This window comes from Aulonocara stuartgranti (assembly GCF_965226115.1).
Source record: "Aulonocara stuartgranti genome assembly, chromosome: 23".
NCBI classification, from domain to species: domain Eukaryota; kingdom Metazoa; phylum Chordata; class Actinopteri; order Cichliformes; family Cichlidae; genus Aulonocara; species Aulonocara stuartgranti.
This window is the reverse complement of record NC_138958.1, coordinates 27,569,099-27,584,644: the sequence shown is the minus strand read 5'-3', so window position 1 is coordinate 27,584,644 and position 15,546 is coordinate 27,569,099. Positions and strand designations below refer to the sequence as shown.

The window sequence follows — 15,546 nt, the reverse complement described above, 5'->3', positions numbered from 1 at the left end:
GCACAAAAAAAAAGGTTTTGGCAGTGTTGTTCTAAAGATGACTCAGGACAACCCGGTCTCATTGAAATTCATGCACACGGACAAATGTTCTGTTTTTTTTCTTGTTTTTTTGTTTTGTTTTCCATCATATTGCAGCTAATGCATTTCCAAAGGAATCATATACACACCTGTATACGGCACCTTGACAACCGTCACATTTTAACTAAAACCATCTTTTTCTAATCCTAAACAAAATGTTCTAACCTTTGGAGCTTATCGAGATAGTTTTATTGCTTAAAACTATCTAACCTGGTGAGTGTAACTTAAACCTGAATATCTGTATTAATGCAATTAACTGCAATTCTTTTCTCCCTTTGATTCATCTCCTTTGACATGAATGAAAACATGAGAGAAATGTGATGAAAAAATGTGGCCTTTTGGGTTAAATACAAAGGCTTTTAACTCTTCTAAAATGAACAACTAACAAATGTGTTTTTACTGACTTTAGAAAATGTCACAGTTTGTTGCCAAGACCATAAAAATATTTTTTTATGACTATTATTTATTTATTCATGACACAAACTACCTTTTCTTCAAGCTGGAAATTGGTTGGTGGTCTCACACTAAACATTTATCTATTATATTCATAATGGATTTCATGTACACGATAGTTTGAACACAGTCTGGGATTCAGCATTTGCTTTATTGCATTAAATTAGTTTCTTTTAGTGTACAGGAAAGCTGTGCCTCAGGAAGTATAGCGGGCTGGCCACTATTGAAGGGTGATAGTTTGATCTTCAGCTCCTCCAGTCTGCATGTTGAAGTATCCTTGGGCAAGATACACAATCCATCAGTGTGAGTGTGTGAATTAATAATAGAAAGAGAAAAGTGTTCAAAATTTTAAGCTAAGTTTTTTTTCAGGATGAATGCAGGGAGATATCTGCTTTTTCATTATTACTGCCTTTATTTGTTACAATAAACCAGTTACATTTGCTGTAATTGTTTTTCTTTTATTATTTTTTTTCTTGTTGTCTTTACTAACCAGGATGATTTTTGGTAATGTTGCTTTTTCCATCATAAATTAATTTCAGTTTACTGTTTTTGATCATTCCCAATCTTGATTTTGAAGCTCTGTCTTTTTCCTTCTTGCGCTGCTTTAATGATATATATATATATATATATATATATATATATATATATATATTAGGGGTGCAACGATACACAAAATTCACGGTTCGGTTCGGTTCGATACTTTGGTGTCACGGTTCGATATTTTTTCGATACAAAAAAAATGTTCATGCCTTTTTAATTTGTCATTTATTAAAATTATAAATATATATTTTAACTCAAAAGTACAGTTTTTAAATTTAACCCTAACCCTTGTGCGTGTTTTTTATTTTGACAGCGAATGCGCACCTGCGGACCACTTATGTGCAGCCCTGGTTATTTAGCTCGTCATATTGCAGCCACAGAAATTCTTTTGTCCATGAAACCATAAAGCTGCACTTTCTTTTTGCCTTATAGTCTGATTTGTCATAACTTCTCCGTTTTGTGGTAAGCTTTTCTTTGGCTGTCACTTCTTCACCCTGACCTGTCTTATTTGGCTCAGCAGAACTGAAATGCTTTTACACACGCACTCACATAAGCTCAGCGATTCTCTGCGCGATCAACCTCTCACATGTTTAAGCTTGCTGCGGGAGATTTCACTTGTCATGTTTGCATAGTAAGCTAACGATTAATAAGACGATGTCAGAGGAATTGGTGCACAAATTATCATCACTCACAGATCAGTGCTGTCGCTCTCTATACACAGTTCGCACGATTGCAAAGTGAAAGCAAAAAAACAAGCGCAAATTCAAACGCGACTTCAATATGTCACATATTGACAGCGGCTCACCGATGCCAATGACATAATTACCCAGCTACATTTCTGAAAGAATGCAAAAGCATTGACATATATTTTTCCTTCCTACAATAGCCCGACGGGCAGGGCAGAGATAGATTTTGGTAGCCCGACTGAAAAAAATCGCTAGCTCTGGGACGTCGGGCTAGCGATATTGCAAGCCCTGTATCTGATTGAGGAATCACTCATCTTTGGAAAAGAGAGTTTATTACAGAGAAATGTCTCTTTCCAAAATAAAAGTTATACTATCCGCTTCTTCTGGGCTATATTCTCAGCAGCATAAGGAGAATCATGTGCTAACAGCTGTCTAAATGACTCGGCTAAAGTTAGTAGCATGCTTGCTTTTTTTTTGTCTGCTTCCACTTGTCTTTGCACTACGATGATGTCAGCGTAAATGTGCAGTCATATTCGTTGTGTTCCCACTAGTGCTTTCAGGTTAATCTCGTTGAAATGACCTTAACGCCACAACACAGCAAATCTCCGTTAACGAGCTACCGCCGATCACTCCGTGCATGGGGCTAGACGGCCAACACGTTAACGAGCTAACTGCGCTAACACACTAGTTCACACCAATGTAATTGAGCATTGCATGGCACATTCAACATACTGTTTTACTTTAGTCCATGACTCGCTTACCTTCAGGGTCATACGTCACATGAAAACCAAAATAATTCCAAACACCAGATCTGAATGAGGTTCAATTTGCCTGTTGTAAGGAGAGCTTAACTTCTGTCTTGCTAGCTTGCCCTGCGCTCTTCCTTCTGACTATGCTGTCTGTGTTGAGCGCTCAGTGGATCTGCGCTGGACAGTGCAGCCTAGGCGGAGTAGTCGAACACAGATTCACTGAGTGCTCCACACAGACAGCATCGTCAGAAGGAAAATTGATAAAATAAATTACAAATGTTGTATTGTTCGATACATATGCGTACCGAACCGAAAGCACTGTATCGAACGGTTCAATATCGATACGAATATCGTTGCACCCCTAATATATATATATATATATATATATATATATATATATATATATATATATATATATATCATTAAAGCAGCGCAAGAAGGAAAAAGACAGAGCTTTTCTCTTTCTATTATACATACATATATACATACATACATATATACATACATATATACATACATACATATATACATACATATATATATATATATATATATATATATATATATATATATATATATCATTAAAGCAGCGCAAGAAGGAAAAAGACAGAGCTTTTCTCTTTCTATTATACATACATATATACATACATACACACATATATATATATATATATATATATATATATATATATATATATATATATATATATATATATATCTTTTTTTACTCTTGAAAACACTAATAAGTAATCAATTGAAAATATGTTCCACATTTAGGCTTTAATACTGTTAAAAAGTAATTGCTTCCTCGTTAAATTATGAATTAACTGTGATAAATTGTATTTTTTTGGAGTTCAGTTTCACTCGGCCTGAACACACATTTGCCAAAAAATATGTTGATGATGCCCAAGACATAAACTAACAGCATTTCATAAAAAGAACATCATACCAGCAGTCAGACCTGGTGGTGGTAGGGAGATGTTCTGAGGCTGCTTTGCTGCTTCAGCATGACTTGTGTGACTGATGGAACCATGAATTCAGCTCTTTACCAGAAAATCCTGAAAGAGGATGTCCAACCATCAAGAGCACTTGGGTTACATAGCAGGACAATGGTCTGAAACACACCAGAAAGTCCACCTATGATTGGCTCAAAAAAAAAAAGGCTTTGGTGTGGCCTAGTCAAAGTCTGGACTTAAATCAGATTGAGATGCTTTGGCATGACCTTAAACAGGCCATTCATGCCATTCAACCCTCCAGTGTGTCTAAATGAAAACAATTCAGTAAAAAAGAGTGGGCCAAAATTCCTCCACAGAGATGTGAAAGACTCATTGCCAGTTGATTGCAGTTCTTGCTGTCATTTAAAAATTGTTTTTTGTATTTACTCAGGTTATTTTTGTGTAGCATTAACATTTTTTTGATGATCTGAAATATGAAAAATATGCAAAAAAAGAAGAAGAAAAGAAACCAGGAAGGGGACAAAGACTGTCACAGAGCTGCATATTCACTGTTTTTTGATTTTTATGAGATGGCTTCAAAGTTATTTTCAGGTAAAAACATCACAGCTAGATTTGATTTTAAGTCGCCCTTCTCCAGCAAATGTCTGAACCCCTCCAATCAGGCAGATTTACAGTACTTGAACTGATACTCCATCTGGATCGCCTCCACTAAGCAGGTTGGCATCATTTGAATCAGGGGAGCTGCTACTCTCTGCCAGTCTTCATACAGAAGAGGAATTTGTTATTCAGATTTATTTTATCAGCTAAAAATACATGTCGGAAGTAAAGCTCGTTGTTCAGTAAAGAGTTGAAGAATGTCGGGGAACCTTTTGAAGTACATTTTAGGTCTGTCAGTCTGTCCTGAAGAGATATTATTGGCACTGTCTGGTACAATATCTGTGAGCTAGATGTGAAAGATCAGAGCGATATCTAGCCTTGCGGGATTTTCCAACCCTGCTGGGACTTAAAATCGAGGTTAACCTCTAAAGCTGTCACCTTCATCTGTCCCCCCTCCCCGCCACCTCCTCCTCCTCCCCCCAGTGCTCTGAACTCTTCCTGCCGGAGAGTTTCTGCTTTAACTGCACACTGCCACCCAAGTTGGCCAAAGTGCACTCGCAGTCGTATCAAAGTCGTTTATTCTTTTGCTCGGCAGCGTGGTAAAGGTGATAACATTGCTTTGTGAGTCCTCGGGCACTTTGCTCTGCGGTCTTGGCATTTCCGTTTGCCTCGCACCAGCCTCCCTGTCTAGAGGAGCCATCCTAAGCCTGAGCACTACATTTCTTTTCTCCAAATTGTAATTAAAAGGGAATAATTATTTCTCAGCGGTCGCAGTCCAAACAAACAGACTGACAGCTCTCTTCTTTTTTTTTCTTCCACTCAGCGAAGGCCCACGGTTGATATCTCCCTGGTGTCCTTTTTTTTCAGCGGCTTTCTGAAGCTGCCACTTCTTGGTTTTATTATCTTTGTCTCCAGCCCTGGCCCTTCGTCCCTGTGCTGGCGCTGTTGGCACTGGCCTTGCCCCTGCCATCCCTCTGTTCCACGCTCAACTTTTTACTCGCCACATGAAAGTGGCTGCCCGCTGAGAGACCCGACCACGTGGCCTGGACCGTACCTTTCACTCCCAAACTTTCCTGACCTAATTAGTGCCGAATTAAATCGGACAGGATGCATTCATTATTAATTTCCCGTACTGGGGGTTGGGGGTCTTGAAATAGACATTGGACAGAGAGAGCGAGAGAATCACAAGCTCTCTGGCGTCAACCCTCACTCCCTGTCTTGGACTTCATTTAAATGCCGTATGCAGTGTTAGCAAAGCAACACTGAAAGACAATGCAAGTTAATCAAAGCACTTTGCATGCATCTGTGTTCCTCTTCTCTGTCTCTCTCTGCAGCTTTGGATGTACGGCGTGCCAAAAACCCCTCTCATCTCTACGTGAAACTGCATGTTCTGTTTCATGTCTGTCTCATCCTGTTGTTAAAAGTAAAACCTTCCTCTCCCGATGCCATCTTTCAGTAGCAAGGCCGTGTATTCCTTATATTCCCTGTATGATACTTATACCACATCCTTAATCATACTGGAGTTTAAAAAATGGAAACTTGAGATATATGAGAACATCAAATACATTTTATTTTTGTAGATATCAAGTAATGTATTTACAGCTTCTGTCTTCAGTATTTTTATACTATATTGACAAAAGTATTGGTTCCTACATCTTAATCTGTTAAATACTGCGTTTTAACAGGAAGAGATCACCAGCCATCTTCCGTGGCAGGCTGGAATGAGACAATCGAAAAAGTAAGAGCACATTTTGATAACTTAAAATCTGAGTTTTTTAAATCCTGTCTAGATCAGCATTTCCCGTTTTGGGTATAAATACAGCTAACAAAAATGCTAAATATTTGGTAGCTAATAGCTGACAAATAGCTAGCTAATAGCTGAGTTAGCGCATTCAAATATGATTGGTCAAAAACTGTAAGTGGTTTTATTGCAAAATGGAAGCATTCAGGAACCACGGCATCTAAGCCGTGAAGTTACAGAGCAAAGTCACTAAGTGCTAAAGCTGCCAGCGCTCTGCGGATTGAATGACTGCAGAGCGTCAAATCTCATCTAGCATTAAAATCAGCACAAAAAACTGTGAACCAGGAGCTTCATGGCATAGATTTCTACAGATTAGACATTTCACCTACCTACAGAAGCCCAGCAGCTTCTGTAGGTAAGGTGAAATGTGTAGGATGCCCACCACACATGTCCATATTTTATATATTCTCAGTGGATCACTGAAGGGGTAAAGCACGAAGTCTTCATAAGGGGAAATGAGAAACTGGGACTGTGAAGAAGGGCTGCACTAATAAAGCAGGGTTGAGTTTAGATTACTGGTGAGACCCACCACAACGGTCCCAGTTTCTGAGTTAAAGTTATTTGCCCACCCTTGACACAGAGAGTATAAAAGATATCAACTGTGACATCACCCAGAGGTGGTTCTGACTGTGAATCTGGACACTGATTGGCTAACTTGTGATTGTTAGCCAGTGAGTGTGCAGTTTCATACCACAGATAATCCTCTATTTTAAAACATTAATTTTTCATTCAACATGTGAGACTAGAAATCTGTTTTTGCAACAACAGCTGTTGCTATCCGGTGGCATTCCGATAAAATTCAAGTATCACAGAGAGAGTTACTGGATTCCTCCAGGTGCCCAGACTCTCTACGTGGACTATAATAAAATTCTTGAAAAAGTACTGTGGTGAACTGCATAATTTTGAAACAGCTGTTGAAATGGGTCCCACAACATCCTTAGTCTGGGATGGTGAAATTATACTGCTGTTTATTTAGACTTTGCCAATAAAAAGCATATACCGGTAATAAATTTTAAAAGTGCAATTATTTGGTATGGTACATATAGTGGTATCTTGGATGGTACAATAAAAAATAGTAAATATTTAACAGAATACCTACACAGCCAACGAATAATCAGTTAGAAGAACAATATAAAGAGAATACCTAAAGATTAGGAAGCCCAGCTGTACAATAGTCTCTAAACATATTTTAACGGGCGTTGTTTCAGAAGGACTTCTGCACCTTTAGCAGACTTCACCCATTCCATCTCCAGCAGGTAATATCTACAAAAGTCTAGGTTTGCAGTGCGTGTTCAAGAATGGGTCAGTCAGGATGATTAGCTTGAGCTTGAAGCCTGGTGCTAGTTTGAATAATGCCTTTCAGAGTAGGTGTGCAGAGCTGAGCTCAGACCGAAATTTTCAGCAATCATTTTTATGTGAAATTGTCGATCGGTTACACTCCCCTTCACATCCCTCCTCCCCTCGCATGGAGAACAGAGCAGCGTTTAGGTCTTTGAGCACTGCCAGCTGCAGGTCATTCGTCTGAAGACCACTGGTGGGCTTGAGAAACGCAGTGAGCTGCTACCTCCTGTGGTTGATGAGAAAGGGAGCCGTTGACTTCCTATGACATGGTTTTGTGTGATACTTGGGGTGGGTGATTGTAGGAGGTGAGGGGTTATCTTTTGGTGCAAAACACAGAAACAGCGACGGCTTCAAAACAGAGTATTTATGGAAAAACAAAGTTTAAAAAGTGCTTCATGCATTACAAAATACTTCCAGATAGCTGACAGAAGAATTAACTATTTGAAAATGTATGGTTAGACTGCGTGTGTACGTGTATTAGTTGGTGTGTTTTGAGGAATTTTGAGGAACAAAAATACAGTCCAGACGTCAAGCAGAGGAGGAGAGTGAAGGTCACACGAGCTTTGGCAGACTATAAGCACTAAACTAATTAAAAGCTCTAGAGTTTGGGCTGAAATACAAAATGTAAATGACTGCACGCTGGGGTAGATTTAGACTTTGGAGATGTGTATAATTGATTGGACTTGGATTTCGAGTACTCGGTGCATCCAGTGACTTCCATAATAGAAAAAAAACAGCTCTCTATATAGCTTTAACCAGTTTTTTATCTGCTCTTTTCCTGTAGTGTCTGTTAATTACCTAAACACAAGATTCAAAAAGTTTAAAGCTGTAATTTGGTTGACTGGATCATTCTTATTTTGAAATATGCCACATTACTGTGGTACTGTCTCTCCACAAGTCTTCTTTCCACGCCATGTATGTTTCAAAATTTCTAAGCATCACAGTGAAATCAAAGATTAAAAAGATGCCTATTCGAGGTAGACATGCCCCAAAACTGCAGGTCTTCTAGTGACCACTTGGTGCTCAGTCCAAAGACTTCCATGTTAAGACTTTATAGCAGGAATAAACAGGTTTACAGGCTTTTTTTTTTGGTGACCTTTTGCCAGTAGTTATGGTGACCCTTTTCAATTGCAAGACCTGGTGGGAGCTGAACAATGCAAATGGACTGAATGTAAACATTCACAGTCAGATGGTGAAAGGCTGGCAAATAATCAGTCTGTAATTATAAATGCTGACAGACTGTCAACACTCTGTAATCAATCAGAGTTAGTCTGCACGCATGTCTTTACAATAGGGAACTCCACTCGAGTGGTTGCCAACTGGTTGTATTGTTGTACTGGTTATATTGCTACATTAGGCAAGGTTTCTGAATGCCTGTATAACTTTGAAAATAAATTGCCATTTTGCAGCAACTATGAAACTATTTATCAAGGAATTTCTATATCAAATGTATGAGATTCTGAACTGTGAACCTAAGTAGTTTATATGAATTCATGTATATGGTGCAAATTTGCAATTTATCACCATTACTTGTCTTATTATCACAGACAGATTGCAGGTAATTGCCACCTTGACTTCATCCAATAACAACTGATAGTGGACTGACTTGATCTTAATACTTTTTTATCACCATCTATCTTCATTTGTGATTTTGGTGCGTAAAGATGGCGCACAAAAACATTCAGTCTGCCATCAGTTGAATGAGGTCAGTTTGGCAATTATATGCAATCTGTTTGTGACAATACATCAATTAACTTTGATAAACTAGCAGAAATAATAAATCTGCTGCAGGCAACAGGCTGAGTGGTTGCAGACCTGGTCCCCATCTTTGAAGCAACTATTTCAAAGGCAACAAGATTGCAAGTTCTTTGCACATGATCGCAATCATTTGGTTTGTGCTATAGTCTCCAAATTCCTCTAGCGTGACTGAGGCATTAGGCTTCACCTTGGCTAATAAGAGTCAATGTTCTGCAGTTATCTGACTGTTGCATTGCTTTCCTGCTAGTCCAAGAAGTTGAGGGTTAATTTTTGATGAGTGAAATCATAGTAGCACTAATTAGCAGAAATAAATAATACAATTTATGAATACACCTTGTTAGCCAAGCTTTCTACCAGGTAACGACTGATTCCACCTGGTCATCCAAATGTGGTCACTTCTGACTGTAACAGCTATAATGCTTCCTTTACGGCTTCAGAATGGGACTTGAGAAGCCAGTGGGTGACAGTCATGTCTGCATCGAAGATAGAATCTAATACAACAAAGAGGGTGTACAGAAAGCTTGTGATACAGCAGGCTTCCAGATGGTTTCATCTGCAAATGATGTTCTAAATTCATGTAATCCATTTAGCTAATGTTGTTTTGAGGATATACTCGTCTGTTGTTGGTTTTTTTTAGCGTGTCTTCAACCTGGACATGTTGTCTTCAGTTGTTAAAATGCTTCTGCTGCCTAAAAGTTTTTGTTTAGCTTATGAAACTACCAGATAACATGCATAACACACATCTGTGTGTGTCTCTGAAGAAATTCACCATCTCCGGTTTCCTCTGTGCTTGTGAGTCAGATTATCCTGAGAAGGCGTGATCAAAGACAAAAATTGGCCGGTTCACAGTTTACAAATGCTGTCCAGTTATTGTTATGTGCAGATTCTGTTCCGTATTTATTATTAGAAAGTTTGTGGCTATTTCAAAGATTGCTTTTAACACCGAATTCCTCATATGCTCAGTTCTCGGTTGATTTGATGTTACGGATAATATACCTTTCTTTTTACTTTTATCTTTTCTACTTTTATGCCCTTTTCAGTCAGGGTTGTTATTGTCTGAAATGCCTTTAGAGATGGTGTGAAAAACACTAGCACATAAAGCAAACCTGCGAGCTAACGTTTGCCGAACATCAATAGACATTTTTGCCCGACTGTAGTGCGAGTTATCTGGAAAACTGCCGAACAGATCAAAGCAGCAGAGGTGTCGCACAGGCTGAGAGGTAAAAGATTTTACAAGTCGTCAAATCAGAGTTGGATTCAGCCGTGGTACACAGTCTGAGTAGAGAAAAACAGAGAAAGAGAGACACAGGGAGCAATATGTAAAAGAGAAGAGATCAACCGTACAGTCATGTCATAGCCCAAGGCAAAGAGCTACAGATGTAACAAAGACAGGGCCTGCGATTGTCAAGAGGCATGGATAATGATAGCTTTGCATGTAGGGTACAAGGCAAACATCAAGGCCATGCACATTGCAGTGCAGGACTTTAAAGGCTGTGGCGAGAAAGGGGGCCATGGGAGCAAAGATGGCCTCAATATGGCCCCCAGTGGCTCCCCTTCTGATGGCAGGGGCAGGTAACTGGGAACAAAGCAAATTGGATGGGTACAGTGCAGAGCCAGTGTCAGGGCTCGTCTCTTTCTGTTTCTTTTTTTGTATGTGTTGAAAACTTTTCTTCTCTTTTTGCTCTTTTGTTTGTTTGATCCTCCCTGTACACTGGCACACATCCTGCCAACTCCTTCTGAGTGGACCGAGAGCTGCTCTGCTATATGCAACTCTGCAAATGAGCACACAAAAGTAACAGAACACAGAGCTGAGCTTTGGTCGTAATTTGAAGAGCATTTATTGTTATGGAAATACCAGTGAGGCAAGGTTCACAGTGCAACACGAATAGGCTTTTTAGGAGATGCAGATAAATAGCAGAGGTGGCAAAAGTACAGGCATTGTTCACTTAGTACTTCAACTTTTACTAGAGTATTTCTTAACTCAGGTATCTGCACTTCTGACCCTTTATTGAAGTAAAAGTAATATGTAAGCGAAATGTTAATTTAACATAGCAAAACTAAAGCAGCTAAAAGATCAGTGGAGTCAGTTGCGTGTTCAGTGTCCGGATGTGAGATGCTAACCAAACTCCAACAAACCCAAACACCAAGAAACACCAGGCTGTATATCCGAGAACGATAACGACCTCTCTCAAGCCTTCCCTAATGAGGAAGCAGCACAGAAACCTCACAAGGTGTGAGTGAATCATCAGGTAAATTCAAACTGATGTGTTACCCAGACCACAAAAGCTATTGTTACTGTGCTCCAGGCCAGCACGCCAAATCACCAGTTCGCCAGTTCACCACAGTACTTTTAAATAACACAGTGTTAGTTTGTTTCACAAACGTTTTACAATATAAAGACATTAGCTTCAGCAGCACGTCAGGCGTATGTGATTACAAGTCCTGAAATGAATGAGGACTTTACAGGGAGTGCAGAATTATTAGGCAAGTTGTATTTTTGAGGAATAATTTTATTATTGAACAACAACCATGTTCTCAATGAACCCAAAAAACTCATTAATATCAAAGCTGAATGTTTTTGGAAGTAGTTTTTAGTTTGTTTTTAGTTTTAGCTATTTTAGGGGGATATCTGTGTGTGCAGGTGACTATTACTGTGCAGAATTATTAGGCAACTTAACAAAAAACAAATATATACCCATTTCAATTATTTATTTTTACCAGTGAAACCAATATAACATCTCCACATTCACAAATATACATTTCTGACATTCAAAAACAAAACAAAAACAAATCAGCGACCAATATAGCCACCTTTCTTTGCAAGGACACTCAAAAGCCTGCCATCCATGGATTCTGTCAGTGTTTTCATCTGTCCACCATCAACATTGCGTGCAGCAGCAACCACAGCCTCCCAGACACTGTTCAGAGAGGTGTACTGTTGTCCCTCCTTGTAAATCTCACATTTGATGATGGACCACAGGTTCTCAATGGGGTTCAGATCAGGTGAACAAGGAGGCCATGTCATTAGTTTTTCTTCTTTTATACCCTTTCTTGCCAGCCACGCTGTGGAGTACTTGGACGCGTGTGATGGAGCATTGTCCTGCATGAAAATCATGTTTTTCTTGAAGGATGCAGACTTCTTCCTGTACCACTGCTTGAAGAAGGTGTCTTCCAGAAACTGGCAGTAGGACTGGGAGTTGAGCTTGACTCCATCCTCAACCCGAAAAGGCCCCACAAGCTCATCTTTGATGATACCAGCCCAAACCAGTACTCCACCTCCACCTTGCTGGCGTCTGAGTCGGACTGGAGCTCTCTGCCCTTTACCAATCCAGCCACGGGCCCATCCATCTGGCCCATCAAGACTCACTCTCATTTCATCAGTCCATAAAACCTTAGAAAAACCAGTCTTGAGATATTTCTTGGCCCAGTCTGGACGTTTCAGCTTGTGTGTCTTGTTTAGTGGTGGTCGTCTTTCAGCCTTTCTTACCTTGGCCATGTCTCTGAGTATTGCACACCTTGTGCTTTTGGGCACTCCAGTGATGTTGCAGCTCTGAAATATGGCCAAACTGGTGGCAAGTGGCATCTTGGCAGCTGCACGCTTGACTTTTCTCAGTTCATGGGCAGTTATTTTGCGCCTTGGTTTTTCCACACGCTTCTTGCGACCCTGTTGACTATTTTGAATGAAACGCTTGATTGGTCGATGATCACGCTTCAGAAGCTTTGCAATTTTGAGACTGCTGCATCCCTCTGCAAGATATCTCACTATTTTTGACTTTTCTGAGCCTGTCAAGTCCTTCTTTTGACCCATTTTGCCAAAGGAAAGGACGTTGCCTAATAATTATGCACACCTGATATAGGGTGTTGATGTCATTAGACCACACCCCTTCTCATTACAGAGATGCACATCACCTAATATGCTTAATTGGTAGTAGGCTTTCGAGCCTATACAGCTTGGAGTAAGACAACATGCATGAAGAGGATGAAGTGGACAAAATACTCATTTGCCTAATAATTCTGCACTCCCTGTACATGTAAGCTTTAAATTTCCAGCTTATCGAAACACCACTGAGCTGTCCTTACCTTTAAATATACCCTCTCTTCTTCATCCACTCTCCCGTCTTCCTCAAATCTTTCTCCGTCTCCGAGTGGTATTATTTCAATTTTTTTCTCTTGATGGTAACTACAGCAGCTGTACATTCAGATAGCAGACACATTACACAGAAACAGTATGTGTGTTTGCTGATATTTGTTGAGCCCACTTTAATGCAAACGGGAATTTAGTGCTATATTCGCACCTATATTCCCGTTTGCATTATTGTACAATTTTTTTTATGTAAAAAAGTTTTAGATATTTGTGTTAAAATGTAGAGAGTAAAAATATAAAGTTGCCAGAAAACAATTACTTAATTAAACTCCCTGAAATATTTACAATAAAATAACAAGTAAAAGTTTGTTCTGCAATACTTACCCACCTCTGATAAATAGTGAGAAATATTGATATAAGGGAGGATGAGCATTTCAGGCATTGGAAATTATTCAGCTGTTCCTCCACCCATCCAAACTGCTCGCAAAATAGTTGCGGCAGAAATGAGACACGTTAGTTTTAGCTCACTGTGCTGAAAATCTAAATGTGAGCTACAATGGACTTCTGCAGTTATCTTTGGTTGCACGTTTCTTTTGCTTGTACAGTAGCATCTACTCTCCCAGCATAAGAGGAAATAAAAGCAGAAATGCTGAGCTAGCTGGCAAGTTGGCATCTTTGAAGGCAGCAGAAATGGGACATATACTTAAATGAGCAAAACGATGGACAGAGTAATGGCCAGAGATGAAGCAAATATAATGGAGTTCAAAAATCTGCTCGACAAATGCTTGGAAGCAGGGGGTCAAACCTCATGACAGCATCAAATGTCTTGGCTGTGGTGCTGGGTACGTCCCACTTTGACTCTCACACAGAGCAGGCAGCAGAAGGCTAGTTAGTACATAAAACAAAAACATCAAGTGGGCCTAGAGAGGCGATGTCCTAGCGACCTCCAATTAGGGAAAAATGTGAATTCCCCAATTAGAAGTTGCTGGCTGTTGCTAGGTGAACTCAATCACAAAGAGGCTGCAGCACCAAAAACCTCCTTTTGGTGGTTTGCAAGTGTTTGCAGACAAGTCAGCATCTTCCATGCAAACTACGGCAATCTGTGGGAAAACAGAGTTAAAGTAAACTTTATTGTCATCTCAGCCTTACAGAAGTTTACAAAGTGATTAAAGTGTGAAGCTTAGGGTCCAGATTAATACAGTATCAATAAACAGCAAGGCGAGCAAGGTTCAATGATATGGTTAATCTGTACAGTACTCTTCTTCCAGATACAGAAGATAGAATTGCTTAATCTAAGCAGGGTCTGTAGACGTACTTTTCTGTTGTAACTTCTTTCCTAAAAATGTAGATGACATGACATGAATGTTAAACGGTCTTGAGAGCTTTGTAAGTTGATAGCAACTCCCTGCAACCGCTAGCAACCACTCACCAACCGGTTGTGTAATTCACACCTTTCCTTAGTGACACTTGTTTGCTAGAGGTTCACTGACCGGACTCTAGTGGTTGACTGAATGGGGCTTTAGCCCTTGTGGACCATTTAGGAGTACCTTGCAAGGGGTTGCTGAGGGCTGCTGTGAAACTGACGGCTAAAATACTGAGAACCAAACAGACAGATTTAAATGTGCAATAAATGAAAGTATGTAGTTTTCCCTTTCTGATGAAAAATAGCATCCCTGAATATATTCATCTTCATCAAGCCACATTGTTTGATGACCTATCCACCCGGCCAGCCCTCTTCCTTTGGAGATCACTAATAACAATATGATTTTCTATCTTTATTTCAGGTAAATCTGAAGATAAATTAGTACTTTAATAAACAACAAATCCTGACATTTTTCACTCTTTAACGGATCAGGGTACAAAAACTTGATGAACTGCAGTCAAAAATGATTAAATCAGGAATTTAAAATGAGATGAAGACAGGATGTGTCTCTTGATAAATTTCAGCAGTCAGTGCTATGAACGTGTTTTGGACAGTTTTCATAAAAATAATGAGTTGCAATATCCAACTCCATGAGACTTAAATTGTATCGCTTTTCTTAGAAATTAATGTGATGATTTTTAGCGTTGCGCTGCTTTTATAATAACCGGGACTTGCTAAGTGAATAAACTGAAAAATATATTTTTCTGGTGTCTTTCTGCTGCACGCATTAACTCAACAAATGACACAGGATACAATATGACTGGATATGTTCAAAATAAAACTGTTTTTTCCTGTGCACATTTGGCCCAGGAAATATGTTTGCTCTCTTCACAGTTGGTGCATTGCTCGCTATATCATAGACTTCAGGAGCAATTAATGAAATTATGATAGAGAGCTGGAGTTAGTTCAGGCAAGCGTGCAGCATTTCCCCTCTGAGTATTTATGTCTTGATTTCGTGTGTATTTTGGTAAAGAGTGCAACTTTTCACTTGGCGGGACTCCTCTTAATGACCGTTGGCTGCCAAATGTTTCTTCAGAAGCCATAAACATCATTTTTCCACAGCCTGTTCCTTGAATATGC

General features: G+C 39.5%; 1 protein-coding gene across 1 annotated transcript in view; it reads left to right on the top strand.

The window, feature by feature from the left end:
* The window catches only part of LOC309701256 (uncharacterized protein), a gene marked incomplete at its 3' end in the record, with an annotated part of 71,104 nt that overhangs the window by 24,365 nt on the left and 31,193 nt on the right, over window positions 1-15,546 (top strand). The window contains exon 3 of the mRNA XM_082525350.1: window positions 5,745-5,797. Within this exon, the coding sequence (XP_082381476.1) occupies window positions 5,745-5,797 (53 nt within the window). The remainder of the gene's footprint in view (window positions 1-5,744; window positions 5,798-15,546) is intronic.